The sequence below is a fragment of the Berghia stephanieae genome, chromosome 1 (assembly GCF_034508935.2).
Source record: "Berghia stephanieae isolate SIO BIC M18660-M18661 chromosome 1, UCSD_Bste_1.3, whole genome shotgun sequence".
Taxonomy (NCBI): Eukaryota; Metazoa; Mollusca; class Gastropoda; order Nudibranchia; family Aeolidiidae; genus Berghia; species Berghia stephanieae.
This window is the reverse complement of record NC_088360.1, coordinates 97577038-97594391: the sequence shown is the minus strand read 5'-3', so window position 1 is coordinate 97594391 and position 17354 is coordinate 97577038. Positions and strand designations below refer to the sequence as shown.

The 17354-nt window shown below is 37.4% G+C and overlaps 1 protein-coding gene across 2 annotated transcripts in view; it reads left to right on the top strand.

Annotated features, from left to right (window-relative positions):
- LOC144962495 (uncharacterized) overlaps positions 1-8898 on the top strand; it is a 26994-nt gene extending 18096 nt beyond the window's left edge. For both annotated transcript variants that reach the window (XM_078895486.1, XM_078895487.1), the window contains 3 exons: positions 28-228; positions 4951-5106; positions 6430-8898. In XM_078895486.1, coding sequence (XP_078751612.1) covers positions 30-228; positions 4951-5106; positions 6430-6635 — 561 coding nt within the window. In that variant the 5' untranslated portion in view covers positions 28-29 and the 3' untranslated portion in view covers positions 6636-8898. The remainder of the gene's footprint in view (positions 1-27; positions 229-4950; positions 5107-6429) is intronic.
- The last annotated feature ends 8456 nt before the right edge of the window (positions 8899-17354 follow it).

Genomic DNA, 17354 nt, shown 5'->3' with positions numbered 1-17354 from the left:
TTTGTTATTATGTCATTCCCGACATAGCCATGACCATACCACGTGCATTGATCCTGACCACGGCGATGACGACGTTAGGATTTATATTCTACATCGTCGGTATGAGCACGCCAAATTGGACGTTGAATGTGACTTTTCATGGTGATACGGTTCATCGTTTATATGTTGGACTGTTTGAAATGTGTTCAGAGAGATCATGTGAAAGGTTTACGGATTTAACTATTCCAGGTAAGATTTCATGCAGATGATCAAAATTACCTTTCCGTGTGCTTGAGGTCATTGGTCACATTGCAAATTGTGCTCAAAGTGGCCTACAAAGTGAAAAAATTAAAAATTGAGCTTTATATAGCGCAATATCCACTAACTGTGCTCAAAGCGATTTACAAGGGGTCCCTGGTCAACAGCAACATTTAACACTCAGGACGGAACATAACGCCTGTTAGGCGATATTACAATTTTTCGGACAAAGACAGCGCTGTTAACGGCCAGGTACTCATTTCACACCTGAGTACGGTGAGAGAAAGTGAGTAAAGAGCCTTTCCCAAGGACTCAACTACCCGCCGAGCGCGAGGCTCGAACCCAGGACCTTCCGATCCGAAAGCGAGTGTCATACCACTTGACCACATAGCCTCAAAGTGTTCATAGATTCTGAACAATCTAACATTACGATTGGTCATTGTGTTCAGCTTGACACATGGGTATGTTTATAACTTTCATAAACAAAGCAGCGTGTTTACATTTGTTCAGAATTGTCCAATCGTTGGACAGCAACAAATCACGTGATTGATGACTCGGTTGGACGAAAACATGAATATAGATCGCTCCAATTGGTTATTTTGCTCAGCATGACTCATTGGTAGGTTAACAACTTTCATACACACAACAGCGTGTTTACATTTCTTGATAAATTTAATGTCCACCAATCGTTGTACAGCAACAAATCATATGGTCGATGACAAGGTTGGACGAATACATGGTTATAGCTCACTTCGATTGTTAGGATATACACGCCCTCTCCCCCCCCCCCCCCCCCCCCCACCCCCACACACACACAAACATACCCACACCCACATAACCTTTAACGATGATAGTTATAGTCTGGCTTATTGTAATTTAGTGAGGACAAATCGCTAACAGTCATGATAAGCAGGGTCTGAGCCCAGAAAGAGGAGCTCTCCTCTTTCTAGGGTCTGAGTGACGTCAACTTCGTTCCTTCTATATATAGATCAAATGAAGTTGCAGATCACTTTTATTTTTTTCGGTGATTTTTTGGGTGATTAATTCTCGCTATAGTCCTTCTACCAGAATATATATGTTGAAGGTTATACGGTACATAGTTTGTTGTTGGTGCGATTGATATGGTGGGCAGAACAGTCGAGTATTTCACCTAACGCTTGCCATCAATATACAGTGAACTCTAAACAATATGCCACGATTACATATATATAAAACCATGAAATAGTAGTGCTCAACTTTTTGATAAAAGGAGCTATTTATATATATATATATATATATATATATATATATATATATATATATATATATATATATATAATATATATATATATATATATATCACTAAACAAGATGTCTAATGTCAACAGGAATCACCCATGGTGTCCAAGTGAGCAAATTGGGGGTTAATAATCTTGCTCAAGGAAAAAAACCAAAGTGCCTGAAGCGGGGCTCGAACCCGGGACCTTCTGACTACAGTACAGTGCCTTAACCACTCGGCCACTCCCCCCCCCCCCCCCCCCCCCCCATATATATACTCCATTCACTGCAATTTGGTTTCCGGGTCAGTGATGGACCCAAGGTTCATCACCAGTCACAAGTTCCTGCAGAAAAGACTCACCTTCCTTGACATAAAGTTTAATGTGTTGGGTACAAATGTTTTCTTTCGGCGCTTTTATTTCCGAAGTTACATGTCGTGGGACCGATTTTCTCAACCGCGTTGTCCTTGTAAGGTTGTGACGTCACTCAGTTAAGAACACAATTAATGACGTCACATGAATTAGTTGTTGCATTTGAGTGTTGAAGTGTCATGATTGTAGAAGAAGGTCTTTGTTATTGTTTTTGGTCATCCGTGTTTACGAGTAATTCTCATTTATCAGTATTAACCAGACTATAAACGTTCAATGTTACACATAGTTGTATATGTTGGTCCCTTATATTTCCGGATGGCAATGTTGTGAGTTTCTCAGCCAAGCCTCTGTAGATTGTATGCGCTTGGCTAAGAAGCTCACAACATTGCCATCCGGAAGTATAACGGACCAGCACACAAAATTCTGTTTAACCATGAACGTTTTATAGTCTGGATATTACAGTTAAGTGGGAATTGCTCATAAACGTGGATGGCAAAAATCAATAACAAAGACCCGAGTGACGTCAACTTCGTTTTATCTATAGTGTGATTGATACAATTTAAGGAGAAGTACAGACCAACACAGTAAAGTATGTGTAACCTTGAACGTTTCATCAACGCGGATGGCAAAAAGCAGTAGCAAAGACCTGAGTGACGTCGACTTCGTTCTATCAAACCCTGGCTGGGAGAATGTTGTGAGTAAATTACAAGGTTGCCGGATTATTTTCAGGCATTCTGCCAACTGGATTTTAAAAATCTGCCAAATACCACAAAAATCTGCCAAACCGTACTATTTATAGTTCCCCCTTTGAAAACTCATCAGTTTTGTTAAACAAAAAATTCGCAAGGCCTATGTCATTTTTTTTTCATTTCCCAAGTTGTAAAAAATCACTAATACATAAAAATTGTCATGGAAAACGTGGAGTAGACCTATATATGATATAGTTAATATAGGAAAATAAAATCTGCCAAATATCTGCCAAACTGCCAAACCGTTTTTTCTCTGCCAGACGACTTCAAATTCTGCCAAAAAAAAAAAGGACATTTGGCAGAAAATCTGCGAAATTGACAACCCTTGTAAATTACCATGGCGCACAGCATCAAGTCGTATCAACTCTTCTCCCGTAGCCATCGTTAACCTTTAGCCTAACCGTAGCCATTATTAACCTTTAGCCTAACCGTAGCCCTCGTTAACCTTTAGCCTAACCGTGGGCCATCGTTAACCTTTAGCCTAACCGTAGCCATCGTTAACCTTTAGCCTAACCGTAGCCATCATTAACCTTTAGTCTAACCAAACTGCCAAACCGTTTTTTCTCTGCCTGACGACTTCAAATTCTGCCAAAAAAAAAAAGGACAATTGGCAGAAAATCTGCGAAATTGACAACCCTGGTAAATTACCATGGCGCACAGCATCAAGTCGTATCAACTCTTCTCCCGTAGCCATCGTTAACCTTTAGCCTAACCGTAGCCATCGTTAGCCTTGAACCTAACCGTAGCCATCGTTAACCTTTAGCCTAACCGTAGCCACCATTAACCTTTAGTCTAACCGTAATCATCATTAACCTTTAGCCTAACCGTAGGCATCGTTAACCTTTAGCCTAACCGTAGCCATCATTAACCTTTAGTATAACCGTAGCCATCGTTAACATTTAGCCTAACCGTAGCCATCGTTAACCTTTAGCCTAACCGTAGCCCTCGTTAACCTTTAGCCTAACCGTGGGCCATCGTTAACCTTTAGCCTAACCGTAGCCATCGTTAACCTTTAGCCTAACCGTAGCCATCATTAACCTTTAGTCTAACCGTAGCCATCATTAACCTTTTGCCTAACCGCAGCCATCGTTAACCTTTAGCCTAACCGTAGCCATCCATAACCTGTAGCCTAACTGTAGCCATCGTTAACATTTAGCCTAACCGTAGCCATCGTTAACCTTTAGCCTTACCGTAGCCATCCATAACCTTTAGCCTAACCGTAGCCATCATTATACTGTAGCCTGACCGTAGCCATCCATAACCTTTAGCCTAACAGTTGCCATCGTTAACCTTTAGCCTAACCGTAGCCATCGTGAGCCTTTAACCTAACCGTAGCCATCGTTAACCTTTAGCCTAACCGTAGCCATGGTTAACCTTTAGTCTAACCGTTGTCATCGTTAACCTGTAGCCTAACCGTAGCCATCGTTAACCTTTAGCCTAACCGTAGCCCTCGTTAACCTTTAGCTTAACCGTAGCCATCGTTAACCTTTAGCCTAACCGTTGCCATCGTTAACATTTAGCCTCACCGTAGCCATCGTTAACCTTTAGCCTAACCGTTGCCATCATTAACCTTTAGCCTAACCGTAGCCGTCGTTAACCTTTAGCCTAACCGTTGCCATCATTAACCTTTAGCCTAACCGTAGCCATCGTTAACCCTTAGCCTAACCGTAGCCATCGTTAACCTTCAGCCTAACCGTAGCCATCGTTAACCTTTAGCCTAACCGTTGCCATCGTTAACCTTTAGCCTAACCGTAGCCATCGTTAACCTTTAGCCTAACCGTTGCCATCGTTAACCTTTAGACTAACCGTTGCCATCGTTAACCTTAAGCCTAACCGTTGCCATCGTTAACCTTAAGCCTAACCGTAGCCACCGTAAAGTTATAGCCTGACACTGACCAAAAAATGACGTCAAAATGCCAGTATTTGGCCACAAAAGAAAACAAATCGTGAGTTGTATTCAATAGTTCATCCAATGGGACCACTTGTTTCCATGGACACTACAACGACAACTCACTAGGCGGTGCAAAAAACTAATAATGACTTCAAAATGCCAGTCCTCGTGGGTTTCAGTGTCAGGCTATAATATAACGATGGCTACGGCCTAACACTAGAATCTTCTAGGACTGGCTATTTGACGTCATTTTTTTTTAGGTTTGTGTAACGTCTAGTGAGTTGTCGTTAGTAGAGCTCAAGGAAACAAATCATTTCATTAGTTGAACTATTGAATACAACTCACGATTCTTTTTCTTTTGTGGCAAAAGACTGGCATTTTGACGTCAGTTTTTGGTCCGTGTCATGCTATAACTTTACGATGGCTACGCTTCTCCTCACCCCAGGTTTCCTCAAGGCCATACAAGCCATGATCATCCTGGGCTTTCTGTCAGCCTTCATTGCATGTGGGACGCCAGTCGTGGGTTGTGTCTACACAATCAAGTTGAAACCCGTGCCTAGAATACTCCTCCCCGTTGGCCTCATAGCTGGAATTGCAACCTGTAAGTTAATAACTCTCATGCACAGTATAGAGCTAAAATTAATACCATATCATTACCAAAAAAATGAACAACAAAATATTTAACATAACTATTTCTCAGTTTATAACTGTTTGTTGGGGAAGGGTTTTGAGGCTGAAACGTTCTGTATTAAAATTATGTTGTTCTTATTTGAAGTTGATATATCCATTATTGTTCAATATTTAGTTCAGTCCACAGCTTCTAGCAGATAAGTATTTATCAGAATCCTTTTGTTTGTTATTTTTTTCTGGCACCCTGTCCACTGGGAAGTGATTGGATAGCTTAGTCTGTTCAATCTGGCGGAAAGTACTTTGTGATAGGTTAGTGTCCTATACAAAGGGAAGCAAGCAGTCAATATTGTCGGTTTCACGCCATAAAAACCGAGATAAACTCCTGCTTCATGGTCTAATGTCTGTGAAGGGTTATTTGTGTTTGTAAAGGACACGGGAATGGCAGTGAGTTAACGCGTAATGGATGAAATGTCTACACATCGTCACGGGAGTATACATGAATGGTCTAGATTATTTTTCTTGTAGTTTCCTTTCTTGCTTTGTCTGGCACTGTGTTTCATACACACTTTTTCATATCTTTGCCTTTCAGAACTGCTGACTCTCTTTTTTGTCAAGTGACGATTCGGGCCGCTCCCGGAGAGTCGGTAGAGCCAGATAGCCCGAAGCGTCAACATAAAGAAAAGACTAAGAAAGATAACAGAGGGAACTTGTTGATAAGTTCCCTCTGAATGAAAGATCAGGCCACCGCACTGAGCCTAGCCTGAACAGAGGGAAGAGAAAAAAGGAGAAGGCTCGTGTTTCACGGCTAGACATTGGGAACGATAATAAATTAAAGGAAATCAAGATTAACACGATACATTTATTACGGAAACTAAGTTACATCTACAGCACAAATAGGAACGACACAACTCTACTTATCCATTCATCTTTCTTGTCTCTCGCCTGACATCCACAAATAAGTAACACCACTACAATAACATAATATAAAACAGAGCCGCTGGAATGGGGGTATTGTGTTCAGCTCAACGGAGCTTACAACTGCGTCTGATTTCCCGTGCCTCGCTTTTATAGCGCTGGTTCGAACCCCCTGATTGGACGGTGAAGTGTTCAGAATACCTAGCAACCCGAGGAAGCTACGGTCAACTCCGGACTCGTTCAGGTTATGTCCTAACAACCAGTGCCAGGGCATAACAGTCACTTTGATGGGTCATCAAAGTTCATTTAATCATGATAACATATTAATGCGGTTGTAACATAACGTGATTTTTACAATGCTGTGCCTTTTTATTTTCAGTTGTGTTCACCATTATCGGGATTTCTGTTTACCTGGGCAAAATGTACACGACATTTACTGATGACGAACACGTAAGTGTCCACCTTGGATATTCATTTGCCTTGGTGTGTACTGGAGCCATCCTAGTGCTTGTAGGTGGAATTTTGTTCCGCTGCAGAAAAGGGTCTGCTTCAGACTTCGAGGGCACGCTGATACCAGTTGCTTAGCGGAAGTTGCCAACTCTGGCAAATAACATTCGTGACCGTACGGTGCTAAATTTTAAATTTAAAACAGAACTTGTAGTGTCTTGACATATATGCTTCGAAGCCATTTTTTAAAACATCTTTGTTTTGTTTCTTGGGGAGTTGGGGGGGGGGGGGTGAAGTCAAGAAATGCAATCTTGAATATCGCGAAGAGTGAACTTCTCACTTGCGTCTAAAATGTGACCCACTCAACGACTTAAATTTACTATCATTGTATCATGTTAAAATGTACAATGTAAAAAAAGAATTTGGTTATAGTCCAGATCATGATGACCAGACTTAGGGGAAAGGGGGGGGGGGGATTTAAAATCTAGAAAAGAAACTGCTCTCTTCTTATAGAAGGCATTTATTGTTACTCAAATTATATAACTTGAATTTAAAATCCAGTTTTAAGTAGCCTATCCATTTTATCTCACATGGTACTAGTACCTTCAATCGAAGTTAGGAAGCCATATTTTAAAGTACTAGTACCTTCAATCGAAGTTAGGAAGCCATATTTTAAAGTACTAGTACCTTCAATCGAAGTTAGGAAGCCATATTTTAAAGACTTTCTGACAAAAATACTAAGAGAAAAAATTCTTTTTAAAAAAACAACACACAGTTTTCAATTTTGAATCATGGGGATTACAGGGAATCACATATTATTCTAAAGAGTTGTTTGGTGTTTTGTTTGTTTGTTTTGTTTTTATGGTTTCTTATGTTGTTTCTTTGGGGGTTTTGTCGGGGTTTTTTGGAGTTGTTGTTTGTTTTTTTTTGTTGTTGTTGGTTTTTTGTGTTTTTTAAAATTTTGTTCTTTTTTAATTTTGTTTTTGCTTTTGTTTGTGTGGGGGTTTCTTTTTGTTATTTTTTTTGGGATGATTTGTAACAAGTGATTATTTGCTGAATTCGTGTTGATAACTTGATGTCATTGTCTTCTATTTGGTGCGGCTATGTGGTCAAGTGGTATGACACTCGCTTTCGGATCGGAGGATCCTGAGTTCGAGCCTCGCTGGGCGCATAGTTGAGTCCTTGGAAAAGGCTCTTTACTCACATTCTCTCACCGTACTCAGGTGTAAAATGAGTACCTGGCCGTTAACAGCTTTGTCTCTGTCCGGAAAAAATTGTAATATCGCCTGACAGGCGTCATGTCTCGTTCTACGTGTTACGTGTTGCTGTTGGTCAGGGACCCCTTGTAAAGCCCTTTTAGCACATTTAGTGGATATTGCGCTATATGAAAGCTCAATTTTTTTTTTAATTTCAAAACGACTGCCAAAATAATGCCTTCCTGATTGATTAAGTCGGCTAAACTCTCTCCTTACCGCCCATTTTCATGATTTTTCACGATCTGTAATACCCACCTAACAAAACAACATTGATGAAGGCCATAATAAAGGTGAAAGGCAATATTATATTTAGAAATTTTAAAATTAAGTTGTTTTTTTTTTAAAATTAATTTTATGCATCCGGTTCACTCCGATACAGTACCGTTTTGGGAACATTTGTCACAAATATGACATGAATCCATATGGTTTCATTATTTCATGCAATTTTATGTAAAATCGTTTTTGGGACTCTTTGTCACAAATATGACACAAATACATATGGTTTCATTACTTCATGCTATTTTATGTAATATCGTTTTGGGACCCTTTGTCACAAATATGATGGTAATCCATATATTATATTCTTATATTATTTTTTTTTTTATTTTCTACTACTCAAGTTCATGCAGTTTTTATATTAACGTTTATTTTTTATATGATATTATTTGATGAATTTATTGCCAATGCCATTATCTGGCTCCTGATAGCTCAGTTGGTAGAGCACTCGCTTAACACAAAATGGGAATGGGTTCGATTCTAGGTGAGATGAAGGCAAGATATATTTCTGACCTCCCCATGCACCTAGCTCCTCTGATTGGATAGCTGGGTATGGTAGATAATGGTGGAATGTACTTTGCGTCCTATCCCATGGGTAGCAACCAATCGCTATTTTCCGTTTAGCGCTACAGAAAAGCAGGTAAACCCCGGCTCAGTAGGCTCTATGGGTCTGAAGGAATACTTTTTAACATTATTATGAATTGGTCCTGGTACATATTTTCTTTTAAAATCATTTCCTTTCGTTTCAAGCTGATTTCTCTCTTCTTTTTTTAAAAATGTCAACTTTGCTTTGTAGTTGGTTATAGTATTGCATATTCTTTGTGTGTTCGTACATTCTAAAAATGTTGATTAAAGTGTAATCAACGATTTTTGATATTTTCTGTTATTTTTATTCGAACAAAGGAGAACATTTTAGTTTTAAAATAATGTGTCTTTAGTTCGTCCTTATCAGGATTATCAAAAACAATTGGACCTTCTAATATATTTTAAAGATAATATAGGAACGAAAAGGTTCTAATGGAAAGGCTTCAGTACAGACAATAGGGAATGAGATTAGCGGAAGAGTAGCGTCCCTTGATTGGACGTCACCGGTGGAGAAGTTATTTGTAAACAAAACAACTACAAGCCAAGCGCTCCAAATACAAAATTTATTATTCATATTTCTGTACATAAATGCATAACGTTGATTTCTTTTTTCAATCATGAAACTAAATATAAATGTCCTTGAGATCCCCTGTCTTTTAATACGACGCTATCCGTATTTAACTTCACACTCACATTCTGGTTACTATTATTATTCGTGCCACAAGAATACATTCGATCCCGTATCAATACACGCCTCACAAGTCTCGTGTTTACCCCGACTAATATCTGCGGTAGATACATTTCCCAATGTCTGCCTCCTGACCATTGACTAGAGCAAGCTATAAAGCGGTAAAATAAACACTGATCTTCGTCATGCCGGTGTGAAGTTTGGCCGTACAGGTGCCAATATAACGTATAGAGATTGGATATATATATATATATATATATATATATATATATATATATATATATATATATATATATATATATATATAATTATGGCTGTGTGTGTGTGTGTGTGTGTGTGTGTGAGAGAGAGAGAGAGAGAGAGAGGAGAGAGAGAGAGAGAGAGAGAGAGAGAGAGAGAGAGAGAGAGAGAGAGACGCAAACTGTGAAGGTCCTGTATTCGTTTATTTGTTTTTAAGGTTTTTAAGCTCCAGCAAAAAAGCAAGAAGATGAGGATAATAATTTTTAAAATGTCTATATTATTATGATTAAAGGCACTTGAGAAAAGGCAAGGCGGAAGATACTGGTTCAAATAGGGAACATAAGTAGATTCCAAGAGCACACTACGAGTGTGCTTAGTCTGAGATCACCTTAAAGTTATTTTTGTTTATTGTTTTTAATGGTTTTACGGCGCTTGCAACACATGGAGGTCATATCAGTGCCAGTAAAACGGAAGAAAATGGGATGACAAAAAGTTATAGAGTAGTTACAATTAAAATACCCAAGACAAAGGGGAATTAGATCAAATAGGGAACAGATGTAGATTCTAAGAGCACACTGTCAGTGTACTTAGTTTGAGATGACCTAAAAGTCTCGACCAGACAAGATCCCGCAAAGAAGAATGCACTCAAATATTTACAAGTCACATGTGAAAGATAAAAAAAATAATAGTACATAACAGAGAGATGATTTACAAGGGAAAAAATCATCTCCCAAAACTATAACTATGCATTCGACTGTTTCCCTCCCAGCCAAGAACTCCGGTCAGGATCAGGACAAGACTTAAGTAATCTCATTCCAAGACAAAGAAAGAAAGCAATTGGGAAACATATGTATATAGAAGACACAGCAAGTACCCCCCTGCCAACTATGGAAGGTCAGGAACCCCACCCAAACCGCAGACCTTAAAGTTTTATCCAGCCACAGCCACAGGACTCCATTGAGAGAAACACACTCAAATACAAAACATATTTTAAAAAAAAACAGTAAATAACACTGATATTATTTGCAAGGGAAAAAAACATCATCCTCAAAGACAATTAACCAATTTCCCTCTCAGCCAAGGACTTGCTTTTACTTGCTTTTGCTTTTAAGGGTTTTACGGCACTTGCAACACATTAAGGTTATATCAGCGCCAGTAAAAAGGAAGAAAATGGGATAGTAAAAAGTTCTAGAATTACAATAAAAGCACCCAAGAAAAGGTAAGACAAAGGGGAATTGGTTCAAATAAGAAACAGGTGTAGATTCCAAGAGCACACTATCAAAGTACTTGAGATCACTAAAAGTCTCATCCAGACACAAGCACAGGACCCCACTAAGAGGAATACACTCAAATGTTTTACAAATCATATAATTTAAAGAAAACATAATACAATGAGTAATAGAGAGATTATTTACAAGGAAAAAAAATATCATCTCCCAAAACTAACTATACATTTGACTGTTTCCCTCTCGGCTAGAGTATCCAGCCAGGGCCAGGACAAAACCAAGTAATCTCATTCCAAGACAAAGACAGAGTGAGTTGGAAGACAGATATAAGGGGATAGAAGACACAGTAAGTGCCTCCCTGTCCACTATGGGAGGCCAGGAACCCCACCCAGTAACCAAGGACTTCTGCCAGGGCCAGAACAAATCTAAGATATCTCATTTCAAGACGGAAAGCAAAGTAGAAAACACAATAAGGGGGATAGAAGACCCATCAATAAGATCCCTGTCCACTGGGAAGGACATGCCCTCGTTGAAAAGTCCAGTAAGTGAAGTCAACTCGAAAATATATATCACATAAAACTATTTTTAATAATATTTCATATGAATCACATGACAAGCAGTTTTCATTTCTATAAATAGATAAAGGTACTAATGATGATGATGATGATGATAATAATAATAATCAATTTATTATAATCATAATATACGAATTCAATTGATTATTCAAAACACTATTCTGTTGATGAAATTCTATTTAACGTCTACGAAAAGAATGAGAGCTTGTTTGTTTTTAATGGTTTTACGGAGTAAATCAATAAAATGTGAATATTAATATTATGATCACTCTCACAAATCATTATAAACACAATATATTCGTACGGTTTCCTCAAACACCTCGAGACATGCAAATCAGTTTAGTAGTAGCAGTAACCATAAGTGTTCACATTTTATAGAAGAAACAAAATCGACGCCACTCTTTATTATTGTTTTTAATATCAGCCATTTTGTGTGATTAATTCTCATTAAATTATACCAATCAGAATATACTTATTACTTTTTTGTGTGAGTTGGTACGTTAATCCGACTGGCGGAAGTTGTGAGTATTTTACCTAAGCGCATAGCATCAATTGAATCACCCTGCGGGTAAATAAGCTCCGACTTCTGCGGAAAGCGTCTTGTTAAATTGGTGGAATTTTTACAGGCAAGTCATGACGTAACTATAGTCGGTCATGAGGCAAGTGCATCACTTTGAGATCATTTCAGGGCCGGAAAAAAGGGAACGTGATGGAAAATTTAAAGATGATAGGTCAACACAAAAAAGCCCACGAGGAAAAGCGAGAACAAGGGGAAGAGGGCGAGGGGTTCAAAATGAGAACTGAGAAAGAAAAAAAAACAGCAAGGAAGGGTACTCTCAGTTATATACCAAATACCCACTGTTTTGTTTTTGTTGTTTTTAAGGGTTTTACGGCGCTTGCAACACATTTAGGTTATATCAGCGCCAGTAAAAAGGAAGAAATGGGATAGCAAAAAGTTCTAGAATTACAATTAAAGCAGCCAAAAGAAAGTAAGACAATGGGGAACTGGGAACAAATAGGGATCAGATGTAGATTCCAAGAGCATACCACCAATGTGCTTAGTTTGAGATCACCTATAAGTCTCATCCGGACACAAGCACAAAATCCAAAAAAGAGGAACACACTCAAATGCTTACATTATATATTTAAAATAACAAATATAATAATACATAACAGAGATGATTTACAAGGGAAAAAATATCATCTCCCAAAATAATAACTATGCATTTGACTGTTTCCCTCCCAGCCAGGACTCCAGCCAGGGCCAGGACAAAACCAAGTAATCTCATTCCAAGACAAAGACAGAAAGCATGTTGGAAAACAGATATAAGGGGATAGAAGACACAGTATGTACCCCCCTGCCCATTATTGGAGAAACCCACTGTAGCATAAAGATAAGATAGATAATTTGTTAGACTATAAATAAAAGTTCCGTGTAACACATCAAAGACACATAATATGTTGTTTTTGTTTTTGTATTTAAGGGTTTTACGGCGCTTGCAACACATTCAGGTTATATCAGCGCCAGTAAAAAGGAAGAAAATGGGATTGTAAAAAGTTCTAGAATTACAATTAAAGCACCCAAGAGAACGAAAGACAAAGGGGAACTGGGAACAAATAGGGATCAGATGTAGAATCCAAGAGCATACCACCAATGTACTTAGCTTGAGATCACCTATAAGTATCATCCGGACACAAGGACAATTATCCAACAAGGAGGAATCCACTCAGATGCTTACATTATACATTAAAAATAAATATAATAATACATAACAGAGAGATGATTTACAAGGAAAAAAATATCATCTCCCAAAACTATACCAATACATTCGACTGTTTCCCTCCCAATCAAGGACTCTGGCCAGGGTCAGGACATAACTAAGTAAGCTCATTCCAAGGCAAAGACAGAAAGCAATTGGAAAACAGATACAGGGGGGATAGAAGACACAACAAGTACCTCCCCCCTGCCCACTATGGGAAGTCGGGAACCCCACCCAGAACAAGGGAAATGACAAAACCAAGTGATCTCAATCCAAGACAAAGACAATAAGCAAGTTGGAAAACACAGATAAAAGGGTACAGAAGTCACAGTAAGTGTAGGAGGTCAGGAACCCACCCAGAAAATTGAGATTTAAAAAAAAAAAGAAAAAAAGGTCCCAATGTGATAGAAAAAGTTCCGAATTTTGGCCACTTAGGGTTTATCAAATATAGATAGTATGCGCTTGGCTCAGAAGCTCATGACATTGCCATCCGGAAGTATAACGGACCAATACACAAAACTGTGTGTATCAATGAACGTTTATAGTATAGTCGGGTTAATACAGTTCAGTGAGCATTACTCATAAACGCGGATGGCAAAAGACAATAACAAAGACCTGAGTGACGTCATCTTCGAACTATCTATATCTAGAGTGGGCCTAAAAGATAACTCTGGCATATGCTGGGGGAAAAAAAACAAAACTCGCATTTAAAATTTTGGTCAGAAAACTCATCCTTCAAAATATCAGTCGATTAATTAAAATGACCCATATCTTGGCAAAAATGGTCAAACCTGGGACTTACGAAGCACAAGAAGAGGGTAATTTTTAATCAATCGATATTTTAAGGACGAGATTTCTGGCCAACATGTTAAATACGTGTTTGTTTTTGTTTGTTTGTTTGTTTTTAATCAGCAGAGCACGACAGAACTAACTTAACACCGGGGTCAAGTATCAAATTTCAATTATTTAAATTCTAAATATATTATTACTTCCGTTTTGAATAGATTTAGAATGCATGACACGGAAAATAATCTGATAAAGCTGTGGACTAAGAAAATAGTTCATTACTTTTTTTTAATGTTTAAGTTTTATTTCATTTTTTTAATAGACGAAACGTTTTTTTGTTGTTTTTTATTTTTTGTTTTGTTTTGTATTTTTTTTTTTTTTTTTTTTTTTTTTTTTTTATTTTTTTTTTGGGGGGGGGGGGGGTTGAGACGCACTATGCTGCCATATATCAAAAAAAGAAACCGCTATTTATAATTTTGGCCAGAAAACTTGTCCTTCAAATGTTGATCTATTAAAATGACCCCAAATATCTCAAACCTGGGATTTCATGAATGGAAGTCCCATGTTTGAGACTTTTTTGAAAATATGATGATCATTACGATGGTTTAATCGATTAACATTTGAAGGACGAGTTTTCTGGACAAAATTATAAATACTTGTTATTCAGAACACAGCAGTACGCTGATATATATATATATATATATATATATATATATATATATATATATATATATATATATATATATATATATATATATATATATATATCAGTTAACTCTGTATATGTGGCAATTCAGTGAAATAGATCTCTTCGTTTTTAGGGTTAAAAGGCGCGCGGGGGGGGGGGGGGGGGGAAGTGATTTGTTTTTGTTTGTTGTTTTTAACTCACTCAATCCTAGAGATCTTTCCTACTTTTCAAAATTGGAAAACGTGTGTTAAAAATGAGCATGCACATAGTTTTATTCAACTATCATTAACATGTAAAAATTTAAAAAAACATTAGCTTTGATACTACGCCTATAATTTGTCTCGTAATAAACAGACATGGGGTAAAAGTAACCCGGGTAAACCCGGGTAAACTACGGATATAGTCGGTGTTAGAGTTGAGTGAGTTAAGGGGTTTACGGCGCTTGCAACACATTTAGGTCATAGCAGTGCCAGTAAAAAGGGAGAATATGGGATAGTAAAAAGTTCTAGAATTACAATTAAAGCACCCAAGAAAAGGTAAGACAACGGGTAATGGTTAGGCAGGAGGGGGGGGGATGATTCTGGTCACATCAGTGCCAATAACAGCAAACAGATAATGATAGATAAACGCTCATCTGTACACATCTATCATTATTAGAGTGGCGCCTATCGAAACAGATTACGTGATACGTGTCCACTTCACTTCACAGGGATATTAGAGAAAAGAAAAAGGTGTCAACAAATCAAACAAAAACATTTTTAAAAGAACACGAAATTGTAAAATACATAAATTCAATAGCATTGTATGTTTGTTTGTTTTTAAGGGTTTTACGGCGCTTGCAACACATTACGGTCATATCAGCGCCAGTTAAAAGGAAGAAAATGGGACAGTTAAAAGTTATAGAATTACAATTAAATCAACCAAGAAAATGTAAGGCAAAGGGGAATAGGTTCAAATAGGAGACAGATGTAGATTCCAAGAGCACAGTATCAAAGTACTTAGTTTGAGATCACCTAAAAGGCTCATCCAGATACAAGCACAGGTCCCTACTAAGAGGAATACACTCAAATGTTTACGAATCATATAATATAATATGTAAACAAAACATAATACAATGCATAGCAGAGCAGAGATGATTTACAAGGAAAATAAATATCATCTCCCAAAATTATACATTTGACTGTTTCCCTCTCAGCCAAGGGTATCCGGCCAGAGCCAGGACAAAAGTAATCTCATTCCAAGACAAAGCCAGAAAGCAAGTTGGAAAACAGATATATGGGGATAGAAGACACAGAGTAAGTACCTCCCTGCCCACTATGGAAGGTCAGGAACCCCGCCCAGTATCCCGTCTCCCTTGACAAATGTTAAATCCTTCACCGCAAAACCGAAGAAAAAAATTAATAAATAAAATAATAATGGTTATTATAATAATAATAATAATAATAATAATAATAATAATAAATAATAATAATATAATAATAATAATAATAATAATAATAATAGTAATACTGTAACACTAATAATAATCAAGCATAGTCTAAGGAAATATTGAAATAAGTTAGGAGGAGCCATTGAAAATGGATAACTGGCACCAGAAATATGTATCAATGCCGGTAAAACAGAATTACATTTTTTTTTAAAAATCAGGATTCCAACTTTAAAAGTGGGATATTTTTCCAGAGTACCCCCACCCTCTCCCCATAGATAATAATAGTTACTTCCGCCAAATAGGAATATAAGCTCTGAAAATAATTTAGGTATTAATCTTGAACATTGAAATATTAAAACAATTAGATATGAAAATCTTTGAGATTAAATCTGATAGAAATACGTCATAAATAACCTTTAAAAGCTCTCAAATTAATATAGTTTTATTACTAATTATTTAGGAATAAAATTAAGGATAAAACGCGATTTTAAAAATCATGGCAACATATTTTTTTAACCCTAAAAACCAAAAAAGGGAGTTGGCAGCTCTTGAAACATGGCACGCTTATACACTGGGGGATGAAAAGTTCCATTTAAAGAAAATTTACAGTTAATAAGATTTGGCAGAGTAAGTGAGTGCTTGGAAGGAAAGATTGGGTAAAAAGAAGCAACACAGACACACACACACACACACACACACACACATACACAATAGGGAAATTGGTCAGTAATTCTAAAGTGGTTGCATAAATAATGAATATAGAATTTTTTATTTCCTGACATGAAATCATGATTCCATACAAAAATATTTGGACTCCATACACTGACCGTTCTTACAATGTCATTGTGATGCACACACAAACACATTTAGATACACAGATATATATATATATATATATATATATATATATATATATATATATATATATATATATGGCGGCTATGTGGTCTTGTGGTATGACACTCGCTTTCAGATCGGAAGGTCCTGGGTTCGAGCCTTGCTCGGCGCATAGTTGGGTCCTTGGAAAAGTCTCTTTACTCACATTCTCTCACCGTACTCAGGTGTAAAATGAGTACCTGGCCGTTAACAGCGCTGTCTATGTCCGAAAAAAAAAAGTATTATCACTTAACAGGTGCCATGTCCTGTCCTACATGTTAAATGTTGCTGTTGGTCAGGTACCCATTGTAAAGCGCTTTGAGCACTTTTAGTGGATATAGCGCTATATAAAAGCTCAATTTTTATTTATATATATATATATATATATATATATATATATATATATAGAGAGAGAGAGAGAGAGAGAGAGAGAGAGAGAGAGAGAGAGAGAGAGAGAGAGAGAGAGAGCTGC